This window comes from Marmota marmota, unplaced genomic scaffold (assembly GCF_001458135.2).
Source record: "Marmota marmota marmota unplaced genomic scaffold, marMar, whole genome shotgun sequence".
Lineage (NCBI taxonomy): Eukaryota > Metazoa > Chordata > Mammalia > Rodentia > Sciuridae > Marmota > Marmota marmota.
Window position 1 is genome coordinate 26,473,044 of NW_025999982.1, and position 14,556 is coordinate 26,487,599.

The 14,556-nt window shown below is 31.6% G+C and overlaps 1 protein-coding gene across 6 annotated transcripts in view; it reads left to right on the forward strand.

Moving 5' to 3' along the window:
• The window catches only part of Phf3 (PHD finger protein 3), an 87,647-nt gene that overhangs the window by 66,071 nt on the left and 7,020 nt on the right, over window positions 1–14,556 (forward strand). For all 6 annotated transcript variants that reach the window (XM_015487892.2, XM_015487893.2, XM_048805608.1 and 3 more), the window contains 7 exons: window positions 2,441–2,588; window positions 2,672–2,828; window positions 6,123–6,239; window positions 8,112–8,243; window positions 8,789–8,924; window positions 12,244–12,439; window positions 12,950–13,097. In XM_015487892.2, coding sequence (XP_015343378.1) covers window positions 2,441–2,588; window positions 2,672–2,828; window positions 6,123–6,239; window positions 8,112–8,243; window positions 8,789–8,924; window positions 12,244–12,439; window positions 12,950–13,097 — 1,034 coding nt within the window. The remainder of the gene's footprint in view (window positions 1–2,440; window positions 2,589–2,671; window positions 2,829–6,122; window positions 6,240–8,111; window positions 8,244–8,788; window positions 8,925–12,243; window positions 12,440–12,949; window positions 13,098–14,556) is intronic.

The following is a 14,556-nucleotide window of genomic DNA, read 5'->3' on the forward strand; positions in this document are numbered from 1 at the left end:
GACATCTAATAAGATGAACACATACTGTTAAACCTATGATTTAGTAAAATAGAGATCATTGATGAGAATGGTTTCAATGGAGCAGTAAGGGGAAAACCCAGTAGTTTGTGAAAGAATGCAAAGGTGAGGATCTGCAGATATTTATTACATATAACTTTTTCAAGGTGTTTTGCTACTTAAGGAAATATAAATGATATATGATAGTCTCTTAAATATCATATATTTATATTTATTATATATTATATATATGTTTATCATTATATTATATATATTGTATTATGTATTTACCCTTATATATAGCTAGAGGTGGATGTGGGATCAAGGAATTTTTTTTCTAGAGGATACTTTATGACATGTTTGTTTTCTAGTTTTCCTAACACTCATTTATTGAAGAAACTTTTCTTGCTGCCTTTGTTCAAAATCAATTGGTTGTAAATAGGTAAATTTGCCGGGGCGGGGTGGGGGTTCACAGAACATTATATGTTTTGTTGGACTGGACTATGTATCTGTTTCTATGCAAGAACCATGCTGTTATTGGTTACTATTACTCATGTTGTATATTTTGAAGTCAGTATCATAAGGCCTTCTGTTTTGAACTTTCTGCTCAGAATTGCTTTGGCTAATTAGGATGATTTGTGGTTCCATACAAATTTTAGGAGTGGTTTTTCCTACTTTTGTGGAGAATGTTGTTGATAATTTCAATAAGCATTGCATTGAATTGGTAGATTGTTTGGAAGAATATGGACATGTTAGCAATACTCCATTTCTTCTGGTCCATGAACATGGAAGGTCTTTCCTTTTGTGTGTCTGTATGTGTATGTGTGTCTTCAGTTTCTTTCACCCAGCATTTTATAAATTTCATTGTAGGGATTACCCATTTTTATTGATTAAATGTATTCCTAGATGCTATTTATTTATTTATTTATGGTTCTTGGGAATGGTATTGCTGTCTTAATAATTTCTCAGTAATTTCATTATTAGCACATAAAAATGCTAATGACTTTTGTATATTGATTTTTGTATCCTGCAAGTTTAGTAAATTTATTTATTGTTTTAGTTTTTTAGTGGAGTCTTTATGTTTTTCTATGTATAAAATCTTGTCTTTTGCAAACAGGGATAATTTGACTACCTCCTTTCTTATTTGGATGCTCTTTCTTTCTCTTTGTCTTACTGCTCTTGCCAAAATCTGAAAAAATTTTAGTATAAAGCTCAAAATTTTCAGGTTTTGGATGTTTTGATTAGAGATGCTCAGTTTATAGTAGGGAACATGGTTTGTGTTATGAGAGAAGACCGATAGATTGATTTGATGATGGGAAGATTTGTAAGATGACATTTTTCTCTTTTGTTAGTGAAATATGAAGTGATCAAATCTTGTTAGTTAGAGAAGATTCAGTAAAAGAGTGTGAAATAGATGTCTCGGAAAATGGGAAAAAAATTGCTGGGAAAATATGATAAGATTAGGGTGGAAGCTCAAATTACTCAATATTTATGATTATGGGTTTAAAATGAGATCTGGAAATAATAGTGCATATTTTTCTCCAGTTACTTTTAGATGTTTGTAACCTGCTTGGGTAAAAGATGAAAGTTGGCTTTCAGCAGAGTTGTGGTTTCCTGATAGAGATATTTTTATTTTGTTCCTTTTAGATACACATGACAGTATTTTGGCATATTATACATACATGGAGTATAACTTATCCTATTTAGGATCCCATTCTTGTGGTTGTACATGATGTGGAATTTCATTGGTTGTGTACTTCGAGTATAGGAAAGTTATGTCCTAATCCCATCCCCTGATAAAGATATTTAAAAAGATAGAATAAAGGTAGTAGTAGGTAAAGGAGTGGTAATAGTGTTGTACTACCTAATAAAATTTGACGGTGGGAAATTGAGGCCATGCCTTTACTGGATCGGAAAAATGGTTAGCATCACGAATCAGGGAAATAGAAATCAAAACCACAGTGAGATACCACCCAGTATGCAAGACTGAAGATAACAAGTGTTGATGAGGATGTAGAGAAACCAATTGCAGACCTTAATATTCAAATTAATAATATCAAATACAAGTAGAACAAGAAATTGACTAGTTTTGTGATATTAGGTAGGGTCACTTAATTATACGCTAACCTAATAAGTTCAGGTCAAAATTTCAAAATAGCTTTTTAAAAGCTAATTAATACATACACATGAAAAGTAACTAGCTTTGAAAAATCATTATTTAAATTGGGAAAAGAGTATATATAGTTTTAGGGCCACCTTTTTAATCACTGTAATTTTAATTATAATTTCAGTGTCAGGAATATTTCAATATGGACTTTGAGTTCTTGTTTCTAAAATAGTGACTTTTAACTAGTCAATTTTGATTATAAATTTACATTATCCATTATAAAGGAAAATGTGTTTTTTACAAATAATTTAAAGTTTTGGTATTTGTTTAAATTAGGTACTCATGAGAAGCAAGAGGTAAAGAAGAAGAAAGTTGAAAAAGGAATGCCTAATGTGCATCCTCCTGCTGCTTCAACTTCCAAGCCTTCTGCAGATCAGATCAGACAAAGTGTCAGACATTCTCTTAAAGATATTCTTATGAAAAGGTAACACACATTGTTATTACAGAATATTTCATAATATATGCTTCATATATTTGAAAAATAATTAAATTATTCTAATTTTTAAGACTTACAGACTCAAATTTGAAGGTACCAGAGGAAAAAGCAGCAAAAGTTGCCACAAAAATTGAAAAAGAGCTTTTCTCTTTTTTTCGGGACACAGATGCTAAATATAAGAACAAATATAGAAGTTTGATGTTTAATCTGAAAGATCCTAAAAACAATGTAAGTGTGTTTTGCTCATACCTATGAATATTTATGCTTCCAACTCTTCTGAATACATAGTATCTGAGATTGTACTATAGTAGATCTATAATTTATTAATTGAAGTGAGATTATAGAATTATCTCTTAGTTTAGAACATGTGGATTTTTTTGTTTGTTTGTTTTAATTTTTGTTGTTGTGGGGATGGAACCCGGGACTTTATGCATGTTAAGCAGACACTCTGCTACTGAGCAGTATCCCCAGCTTACAACATACAACTATAATAGTGTTCATGCTACTGCTTTATGAATTTTTCATAGTACTGAGTACTTAGTGTTATATAATCAGTATGTTAAAATACTACATGTCTTACTTTGGTTTATGTGAATTTTCCTTGCATAAATGAAACTATTAAAAATTCTTTAATATGTATTCTTCAGAAAACTCTGTTAAGCTAAATTTCATAACACTGTATTATTACTTTTGATTTAAATCTGAAAATAGAGCCGCACACCTTAAAAACATAAATAGTATTTAGATTTAAAAAAGATAAAACAACAAGAAAATAAAGCTGGTTATAGTGGTGCATGCTGGTAGACACAACTTCTCAGGAGTCAAGGCAAGAGGATTGCTTGAGCCCAGGATTTCAGAGTTGTACTGGGCAACATAGAATTGATCTCAGAAAAGGAAAAACAAAAAAGAAAAACCAAAAAAACAACCCTATTGCATTTGGATAAATGGATGGAGTTAGAGAAGATAACGTTAAGTGAAGTTAGCCAATCCCCAAAAAAACAAATGCCAATGTCTTCTTTGATATAAAGAAGCTGATTTATACTGGGATAGGGAGAGGGAGCACAAACTCTAGATAGGGCAGAGGGGTTGGAGGGGAAGAGAAGGAACATGGGATTATTAATGATGGTGGAATGTGATGATCATTATCATCCAAAGTATAGGTATGAAGACAAGAATTGGTATGAATATACTGTGTATACAACCAGAGATATGAAAAATTGTGCTCTGTATGTGTAATAAGAATTGTAATGAATTCCACTGTCATATATAAATTTAAAAAAATAAAAAACAAACAAAAACCCTATTGCAGGGTGAGCAACACCCTGCCTGGGTAGATTCCTGCTCAGAAGGTGTGAGCCGTCTGGGAAATAAATTCTGAAATAATTGGTAAGAAATAAAGATAGAGCCAGAGATTAGATATAAAAAGTGGAGCATCTGATAGATCTTACAGTCCTGATAGGAACTGGAATTGAACAACTGAACAAAGACTCTGATTCTTTATTTAAGGGGGAGTACATCAAAGGCAGGGATAAGGTTGCATGAGTCTTAGTTGGGTACTTCTCAGTGTGGCAGGGGTCTTACAGTAAACAGGTTGATTGGCATTTTGGTAAGCCACATTAATCTTTGAGAGGCTATGTGTGGCTCCAGTGGGTCACTCCATCTCTGGTGCTGTGCTGAACTTGTGATGGAGCTAGGTAGGAAGCCACATGAACCAGGTGTTCTCAAACCAGCAGGATTCCTGCTGGGAGTTCCCAACACCAGGCTTTCCTGCCTAATGGGTTCAACATCGTTTTAGTTCAAGTACGGTTCATATATAGATGGCTTCCAGCAAAACCCCAAAATAATTCCAGTGAAACACAATAAGAATGTGTGTTAAAAAAAAACTAAACCATTTTTACCAAATTCAACATAACTTTAGTTCTAAATATCTTTATCAGTGGAGTAACATTTGTTGAATCTTGTGTTTTCTTGAGATTTCTTATTTGAGACTTAGGGAAAGCTCAAACCTGTGTGTGTCAGTGTCAAAGGTATACCTGTGGTGAGTATACTAAGCAGAAGTGATGCCAGTGAACATTTTCAAAGTTCTAAACATGATTGATCTCTTTTGTGTTACATTTACCTAAGTTTAGCAGTAATTGTGTTACAGATGACTCTAGGTAATGGAATATTAATTAAATGTGACCTTCTTATGTAAAAGTTTGAACATATGTGATATAAATTTCTATAAGGATATTTACTGCAGTACAGTCAACCTTCAATATCCTTGCATTCTGATCCACTGATTGAACCATTAGCAGGTCAAAAAATACTAAAAAAATTTTTTTTTAAAAGGAAAAAATTGACTCTGTACTAAACATGTACAGACTTATTTTTCTAATTTATGTCCTCTAAATAAGAGTTTAGTAATGATGTACATGGCACTTACATTGTATTAGATATTATAAGTAATCCTAGAGATGGTCTAAATTATAGTTATGCATCCCTTAACAACAGGGCTGCTTTTTGAAAAATTTAACATTGTGAATTGAACCATTGTGTAAACTTCAAAGAGCATATTTACACAAATGAAGACAGTTAATGACATCTTGTTTGTCATTAAATGATATAATCTTGTGTCCACCATCACACATGCAGCCCATTGTTGACTGAGATGTTGTGACATGTCACATGACATGTGTGCAAGCAGGTACATAGGTGACATGCAAATAGTACATCATTCTTTATAAGGGACTAAAACATCTGAGGATTTTGGTGTCCATGGGAAGTCCTGGAACCATTCCCCCTGCAGATACTGAGGGATAACTATATGTGATTTAAGCATTTTCTCAAACTGTACTTAAAGTCTACATTATGCAATCTGCTATTATTGCCCAGGAGAAATCAGATATTTCTCTAATTTTTAATTTTTTATTTTTAGTTGTAGACAGACACAATAACTTTATTTTGTTAATTTTTTTTTTTACATGGTGCTGAGGATTGAACCCAGTGCCTCACACATGCGAGGCAAGTGTTCTACCACTGAGCCATAACCCCAGCCCCAGATATTTCTTGAATAATCTAGCTTTTCCTTAGTAATTAAATAAAGACTGACTTCCTTTAGATTTTTTTCTTAAATTTGATTCTTTACGCTGTGTCCCATCCGATACTATCAGAATTTAAACATTTAAAATATGGACGATATTGAGTAAAGCTCTTTTAGGTAGTTCCCTTCTATACTATGGATTGGTTGTTATGACAGAATATGTCCCTGGATAGACTTAATACAATTTTTGAATAGGTCTATAATGGTCCCTCTATATATGCTTCTCCACTGTGTTGATTTTTATATTAAATGTATATTTCACTGCCTTACAGTATAAACTTTTTGTTTAACTTTGTGTAATATGTAACATAGAAATCATTAAGTATTTGTAAATGAATTTTCAACATTATATCTTTATTTATTACAAGCTTATATACAGCAGCTTCTCTTTAAAAAAAATGTTTCTCTCTCTTTTTCTTTACATTTTCAAATCCATTCAGATACTGTTTAAAAAAGTATTGAAAGGAGAAGTAACTCCTGACCATCTTATAAGAATGAGTCCAGAAGAACTAGCTTCTAAAGAGTTAGCTGCTTGGAGACGAAGAGAAAACAGACATGTAAGAATATCTATAAATATGTGTTTGATTATGAAAACCTATATTTTTCCATCATTAGGGAAAAATATAGAGAGATAAATTCAGTATAGAATACGCAGTAATGAAGATTTTTTGTTCTGTGTTCTTCTAATTGTTTCTGCTATATTCTTCTAGTTTCATTTTTTTTTTTTTTTTAAGAGATGGGGATCTTGATATGTTGCCCAGACTGGCCTGAACTCCTGGGCTTACCTCCTGTCTCTCAATTATCTGGGACTGCTGATGCATGCTTCCTCTGTTTCTCAAAATTCTTCTGTTTTTCTTGATCTCTGCAGGGTTTTTTCATTTCCTCTGATTTTAGGCTATAGAATTGCTTTGTGATTTATTGTTGTATTTTCGCAATCAGAAGAATGGGAAAATAGGTAATTTTTTCCTTAATCACATATGTATTTTTCATAAACATAGTTTGAAGGTATTATGAATATTGGTAGTCTATAGAGCCAAATGAAATAAGTCCAAATAAAAATTTTGTGCTAGTTTACAGTTCTTTATTATTTGAAGTTTAAATTTTAAAAACTCTGAAAAAATAAGTTTTTTTAAAAAATATGGATCTAATTTATTGATAAAACCTGAGTTGCCATGTGTAAGTGTTCACATTCACAGAAATACTGTGTGTTTAATTTTATGGTAATATCTCAGATTTAACTGGAGTATTATTAAAACATATAGTGTGTACTCCATACTGCATTTTTAGAACTGAAAAAATTGTGAAAGTTAATGGGTGCCAATAGTTTTCAGTTGAGAATTGTGAACTTGAAGTACCTTTAAAGAGTAAGTGAGTATATGACTTAGAGCTATTGTTACAATGAGATATTGGACTGTATTACCTAACATCTTACCTCTTCTTCTTTGCCTCCATATCACAAATATGCATATGCCTATCCTGTAGAATTTTCTTTTTAAGTTTTCTCTCTGTTTTTCCCCTGGTACTGGGGGTTTTACCACTGAGCTGTGACCCCAGCCCCTTTCTATTTTATTTTTTAAAATTTTGAGACAGGGTCTCAGTAAGTTGCAGAAACTGATCTAAGTTTTGCTATCCTTCTTTCTTAGCCTCCTGATTCCCTGGCATTTTAAGTATGTGCCACTTTGCCTGGCCTTTCTCATGCTTTGAAACTGGCTGCAAGTATCATCTGCATTGAAAATGAACTTATTTTTTTCCTTAGGCCCCATATCTGATTTCTTCCTATAACGGATGATTTGCCCTTAACAAAGGCAATAAAAATGAGCAGACCCATCTTTACCTTCCTTTACTCCATTCATTTCCCAGCTACCTTTTACTAATTTTTGCAGTATATGCTATGTTTTTAGGTTTTGTTGCTAAGCTTGTTCAACTGTGAATTATCATTGTTATTAAGTAGGCTCAGTCAGGAGACAACTAATAGTGGACTGCTGAGTTATTTTTGATCTTTGCATAAACTGCCATTGTTAGGAAAGTTAGAACATCAAATTAGGAATCTAGGGGTAAGATAGTTCTTATTTCCCTGTGGTAGCTGCCAGAAAGTACAAAGTCAGGAAACAGATTTCAAATATAAATAATGTTTCACTGATGTGCAAATTATATTGCCCAAGTGGCATCCTTTTATAAGATACATGTGAAATTCTCATGGCTGGGTTATAGTCTAATTCTTATAACTTCAACACTTAAAACAATCTCTGGCATATATAAGCTCTCAGTATATGTATTTTGTATGAGAGGATTACTTAAAGATTAAAAAAAATAAAAATCATGTATAATGAATTGTTGATTTTTAGGTAAGCTTTTATTATTATTTAAAGCATACATTTGGAAATACATATTTTTAAATTAAATCTTTCCTGTAATATATTTCCTGTTAGACTATAGAAATGATTGAGAAAGAGCAGAGAGAAGTTGAAAGACGACCAATCACAAAAATAACTCATAAAGGTGAAATAGAAATTGAGAGTGATGCCCCAATGAAAGAACAAGAAGCAGTCATGGAGATTCAGGTAAAGATAATAGATGTATGTTTTAAAACTTATAAAAAAATGAGATTCAGAAAAGATATATTTGCTTAATGTTCATAAAGTAGAAAGAAAAAATTTGAAACTGTCTACTTTAAAATACTTATTGATTTAATGATTTTTGAGATTGTTTGGAGTATTATTTCTGTTAGCATACAGGTTATTTGCATTATAGGCACCTTTTAAAAAACTTGTTATGATGTAGATTATTGGGGTACTTTGTAGTAATTTTTTTATAGGCTTAGAAATCAGGAGATTCTTAAGACTATGTGAGAGATGGTACACCTTTTTTATTTTCAGATTTCAAATGAGGAAAAAATTTCAAATCTTAATAAAAGCTTTGAAGAGTGAGGAATTTTCAGCTTTGGCTTTATTTTACCTAATAGCTATTGTTTTCAAAAGAAATAGTAAAAAAAAAAAAACTATAATAATTTTATTCTGGAAAAATATCAACGGAAATATAAATAGTGTTTTGTAATTGAGGTCATATTTTGCTGGATAAAACTAATTTTTATTCTCACTTATACTAGGAAACTACAGCCACTAAGTCATTGGAGAAGCCAGAGGGATCTGAAAAACAAAAAGAAGAGCTTGATTCCATGTCTAAAGATACCACTAGTCAACACAGACAGCATCTTTTTGATCTTAACTGCAAAATTTGCATAGGTAATTGAAATTTTTCTTCCTAAAATGTTGTATTCATTGTTAAAAGGGAATACTTATGTATTAATATTTGTAATTTAAGTAGGTTTTAGTTTGTCAGTTCTTGGTACAGCACCCACCCATTCTGAACAGTAGCATATTTGGTTTTAGTTTGTCAGTTCTTGGTACAGCACCCACCCATTCTGAACAGTAGCATGGTTTTTAGGGCTTGAGGTATAGATTGATATTTAATTGTATTATATGGGCTCTGAACTGAACCCTTACCCAGGTTAAATGATAAGAATTTAACAATTAGAATGAACATCAGAAATTGTGGGCACTTGTGATGATACTCTAATTTGCTAAGGTGAAGGAGTAAGATACCATTCAGGTTTTATTATATATAACAAAATAAATCAGAAATTACTTTTTATTAAAGATGATTTTTAGAGCAATTTTAGGATATCAGCAAAATTAAGACTACCTTATTCTACATATGCATGTTGTCTCCCATTTTTTGTACCCTCCACCAAAGAGGTGCAGTTGTTATAATTGATGAACCTATATTGTCACATTGTAATTAACTAAAGTCCATCTTTACATTAGGGTTCATTCTTGGTGGTACATTCTGTGGGTTTGGACAAATGTAGAATGACATGAATCCAATCATAGTATCATATAATAGTATTTTTACTTTCCTAAAAATTCTCTGTACTCTTTACCCTTCCTGCCACCACCCTCATCAAACCCTGGTAACCACTTTTCTTTTTACTTCTTTCATAGTTTTGTCTCTTTGAGACTATCATATAGTTGAAATCATAGAGTATGTAGCATTTTCAGATTGGCTTTTTTTAACTTATTTCATGTATTTAAGGTTCTTTCCATGTCTTTTCATTGCTTGATAGCTCATTTCTTTTTAGTACTGAATAATACTTCATCATCTGGATGTACCACAGTTTATCCTTTCCCTTAGTAAAGGTCATCTTGGTTGGCCCTTACAAGTAAAAATGCTGTAAACATTTATGTGAAAGTTTTGTGTAGATGAAAGTTTTTGTCTCCTTGGGTAAGTATGAAGGATCATAATTGTTTGAATGTATAGTATGTATGTTTTTGTAAAAAACTTTATATTGTCTTCCAAAATGACTTACTACATATTTTATGTTAAACTAGCAGTAAGAGATTTTCTACTGCTTCACAATCCTCACCAGCTTTTGGTGTTGACATTGTTTTGAATTTGATCATTCTAATAGTTGCTTTTTGGTATCTTATTGTCTTAATTTACAATTCCCTAGTGACATATGATGTTGAGCATTTTTTTTATATTTTCTTTGGTGAGGTCTCTGTTTAAATCTTTTGTACTTGTTAATATGATTGTTTTCTTATTTTTGAGTTTTAATATTTGTATATTTTGGATGTCAGTCTTCATGAAATGTAAATTTTGCAAATATTTTTTCCCAGTCTGTGCTTGTATTCTCATTCTCTTGACATTGTCTTTTGCAAAGCAGAAGTTAACTTTAATGGAGTTCAGTTCATCAATTCTTTTTTTCATAGTACTTACCGTTGTTATTTTCTCTAAAAAGCTATTGCCATACCCAAGGCCATCTGGCTTCTCTTCTGTGTTATCTTCCATGAGTTTTATAGACTGGTGTTTACATTTAGGTCTCTGGTCAGTTTGAGTTAATTTTTGTGAAGGGTGAAAGTTTTGTATCTAAATTTCCTTTTTTTATGCATGTGCATGTCTAGTTGTTCCAGCACCTTTTATGGAAAAGACTGTATTGTCTGTTCCTTTGTCAAAAATCACATACGCATCACCATTTGTGTAAGTCTATTTCTGGGCTCTGTGTTGTTACATTTATCTCTTTGCTTATTCTTTTGCCAATACCATACTGTCTTGATTATTTTAAATTTGTAGTAAGTCCTGAAAGCAGATATTCTCAGTATTTGTTCTGCTTCGTTAGTTATTATGTATCTTTTGTTCAGGAATTACCTTTTCTCTTGTATTCTTATCTCGATTTTTCATTCAGTAAGCATTTATCTAGCACTTTTTGTCAGGTACTTTGCTGAGAAACAGAAAGTGTAGTGATGAAAAAGTCTGATGTCGAGTAGTAAAGGCAGATGATTATTTAGGTTACAGAAATAACAAATGTTGAAAGTTTATTTGGCAAGAAAACATAGCCTGCACTGGGTTGTCTAGAATGGTTGGCTGAAGAATTGATGTTGAAGCCAAGATGTGAAGGTTGAGGTGTTCCTACAGAGAGGAGGGCAAGAACATTAGTGGAAATGACATGAACCTGCATTGAATTCAAGAAGAGGAGAGAAGCATATGATTTGATTGAAGATCAAGAGATCACATTTTCAAGTGTCTTATAACCGTTTTTTCAAGCTTCACATTTAATAGTAGCAGTGAAATTGGTTTAATAAGTAGTGTCCAGCATTTCAAAACAAACAAAAATAGATTAGAGAATATCACTATGGATGATGTTTATAATGGTATGATTTTATGAAACTTTAGTTCCAAAAACAGAATACATATACACACAGGAATGCACAGAGATGTATAAATTTAACAATAGCACAGAAGAATATTTGTCAAATATTGCTAGACTTGACCTATTTTTCAGAAAGCTTTACAGTGATTTCTTTTTCCTTCTTGATACTATAATCTAAAATCAATGTCATCTTCTAAACTTTACTGATGGTTTTCATGTTTTAGTAACTTAAGTAGTGCTGAATTGTGCATGTATAGTCTGAACCAATGCTATATATGGCACCAAGTAGGATAGATATGTACAGGTCTGTATGTTACTTCCCAGTACTGTTGGATTTTGATATACTTAGGTAAAAAATTATCAGGGGACCAAGAAAACTATTCAGGGTTCTTGTTATAATATTTTCATTTTAGCATGTCTAAGTTGCTTAACATTCTTTTCCTAATTTTTCATAAGAGTAAGAGAAGAATTATATTCTCTGTTCCATTTTACTCATGATATATTTTACATTTAGGAAGTAATGGTAAAATGATTCAAAAGTGAAATTAAATATAGTACTGGTAGATCCTCCACAGTATGCTGTGAATTGCATTTCATATCAGCTAGTTTCCTTAGGGTTGGCAAGTGGGGATAACACTGGTAAAATTTCTTGTTGATTCTTAAATACAGGTGTAACATAATCTATTATATTATAATATAATGAAATGATAATAATTTAGGTATTACTCCAGGAAATGTATGATTATTCAATAATGGAATCAGAGAAACTAAATAAATTATAGAAAGTAAATGCAAATCAATTGCAGTTAATAACAATGGTTTGTTTTGTTATCTTTGGTACCTTCTGGCATTAGGTCGAATGGCACCACCTGTAGATGATCTCTCTCCAAAAAAAGTGAAAGTTGTTGTTGGAGTTGCTCGGAAACATTCAGACAATGAAGCAGAAAGTATAGCAGATGCATTGTCTTCAACTTCCAATATTTTAGCTTCTGAATTCTTTGAAGAGGAGAAACAAGAGTCTCCAAAATCAACATTCTCTCCTGCTCCACGGTAGTTTTCTGTTATAATTTCTTTAATAATCAATAGATTTTTTGCTAAATTATGCTTGAAAATCTTCAGAAACAGAAAAGTGACATATTTCTTGAGAACCTTTCTTTTGAGAAAGTAATTATACCTTATTGTACTGTAAACTGAGATAAAAGAATAAAACTTTGAAAGTTAAATTTATTTTGAGTGGTTAGAATGAGATAGTTGAGTATGCAGGGAAATGCTTAACAACTCTAATGATGCTGTTCCCAAGAGGCAGGAGATAAATTATTAAAGGAAAATTGTTCTGACTTCATTGGGCCTGGCCTGTCTGCCTAAACCAGCCAAATGGATGACTGTGTGAAACATGACAGTAAATATGAATGTAATTTCGCAGAGTGAAAATGTAAAATTTTTGATAGCCTTTATATATTTTGGCCTTCTTAACCTACTAAAATAGCAGTAACTGATGACAAAGTAAAAAATGGATTTGTTCATGGATCTAGGCTGCTGACTTCTTAATATCATTTTTAGTCCAGAGATGCCTGGAACTGTTGAAGTTGAGTCTACCTTCCTGGCTCGATTGAACTTTATCTGGAAAGGTTTTATCAACATGCCTTCTGTGGCAAAATTTGTTACCAAAGCCTACCCAGTGTCTGGCTCCCCTGAATACTTGACAGAGGTACTGTGAACTTTTCTGTCGTTCTGTGCTTGAGTGGCATGCGTGTTTCCAACATCTAATAATAAAAAATATTTATTAATAATAATTATTCAATAGTTCAAGTAATGGAATTATGAATTCACAAATGGATTTATAGCATTGTAGAATCCTATACTATGAAAGTTTTGGACCCACATGTCCTTTATTCTTTTTGAGATGTACTTCAATATATCAGAGAATTAAAAATCAAAGAATGTGTCTGTATGGATATCCAAGTTTGTCTTTAAATATAGACTTACATAAGTTATTGGCATGGCTTATGGCCTTCAGTGTTAGTCCATCAGGAAGATTTCTTATTGTTAAGTATGTCTTCTGATTCTCCCACTACTTATATTTTTCCAGATTCATGATTATAGATCTTACCTACTTATTTCTGTGAGTATGATGTAGACTGGAAATTGATGCTTTACAATTAATTGACAGTCCCATGAGACTAGTGACCATACTTGCAACAATGATACCTTTGTTGATTTTATACCTGGGGGAATAGGAAGAAACTATTACATAGTGTTTATAGAAAATAAACAACAGTAGCATCATAAAATCATTATTAATGACAAAGTATGACATTTTAAAACTATTTTAAAGGTAATATATTTGGGTGCAAAAGGAAAACAAATCAGTACACATGTACTATATTTGAGATTATATTTTACTGTTATGTTCCTATCTGACATTATTCTTTTCATTCTTTCTCAATCCGGTGAGCATAAACAGATTCTTACAGTATTTCAAAAAGCCTAAATCACATGTCTTTTCTTTCTAAGGCTAACATAAACTTTAATTATCTTTTGGTTAGGCTGAAATTAGTTTAATTTAATGTAATATTGTCTAGCTAATGTTGATCAGTTTGTTTGACAGTTTTGTGTTTAGGTTGTAAAGAAATATTTACATAAAATTTGCATGATACAAGATATTTTAGAAATATGAAATTATTTAAGGAGAAAAATTAAATGGGCCAGTGATATTGGTTTTTTTTTGGGGGGGGGAAGTCTGTTGAGAAATTTACTCTTTGATTAGGTCATGGTGAAGATAAATCTTTTGAATGGAGAATTAGGTCCTAAATCAAAACTCCTTTGATTTTATACAAAATTAGGTTCCTCGCTAAGTGGTTGCTGTCCAGTACTCTACTGCTGCTTTCCAATTATTTTTAGTTTGATTGGAACTAAACTAAAATCCTCCCCAAAATATTTAAAACAATATAAACTTAAGTGAATTTAATATCAATTAATTATACATTTGTGATTTTCATTAAACTTCATGGAAGAGATAGGAATAGAATAAAGAAAGTTATAAATATTTCTTTATTATTATTATTAATATTTTTATTGATTTATGTATAATTGTTTATTTGTAGAATATTATGCTTTCGTTAAAAATGCTCTGCTTTATTACAATATTATTCTTTTTTGAAAAAATA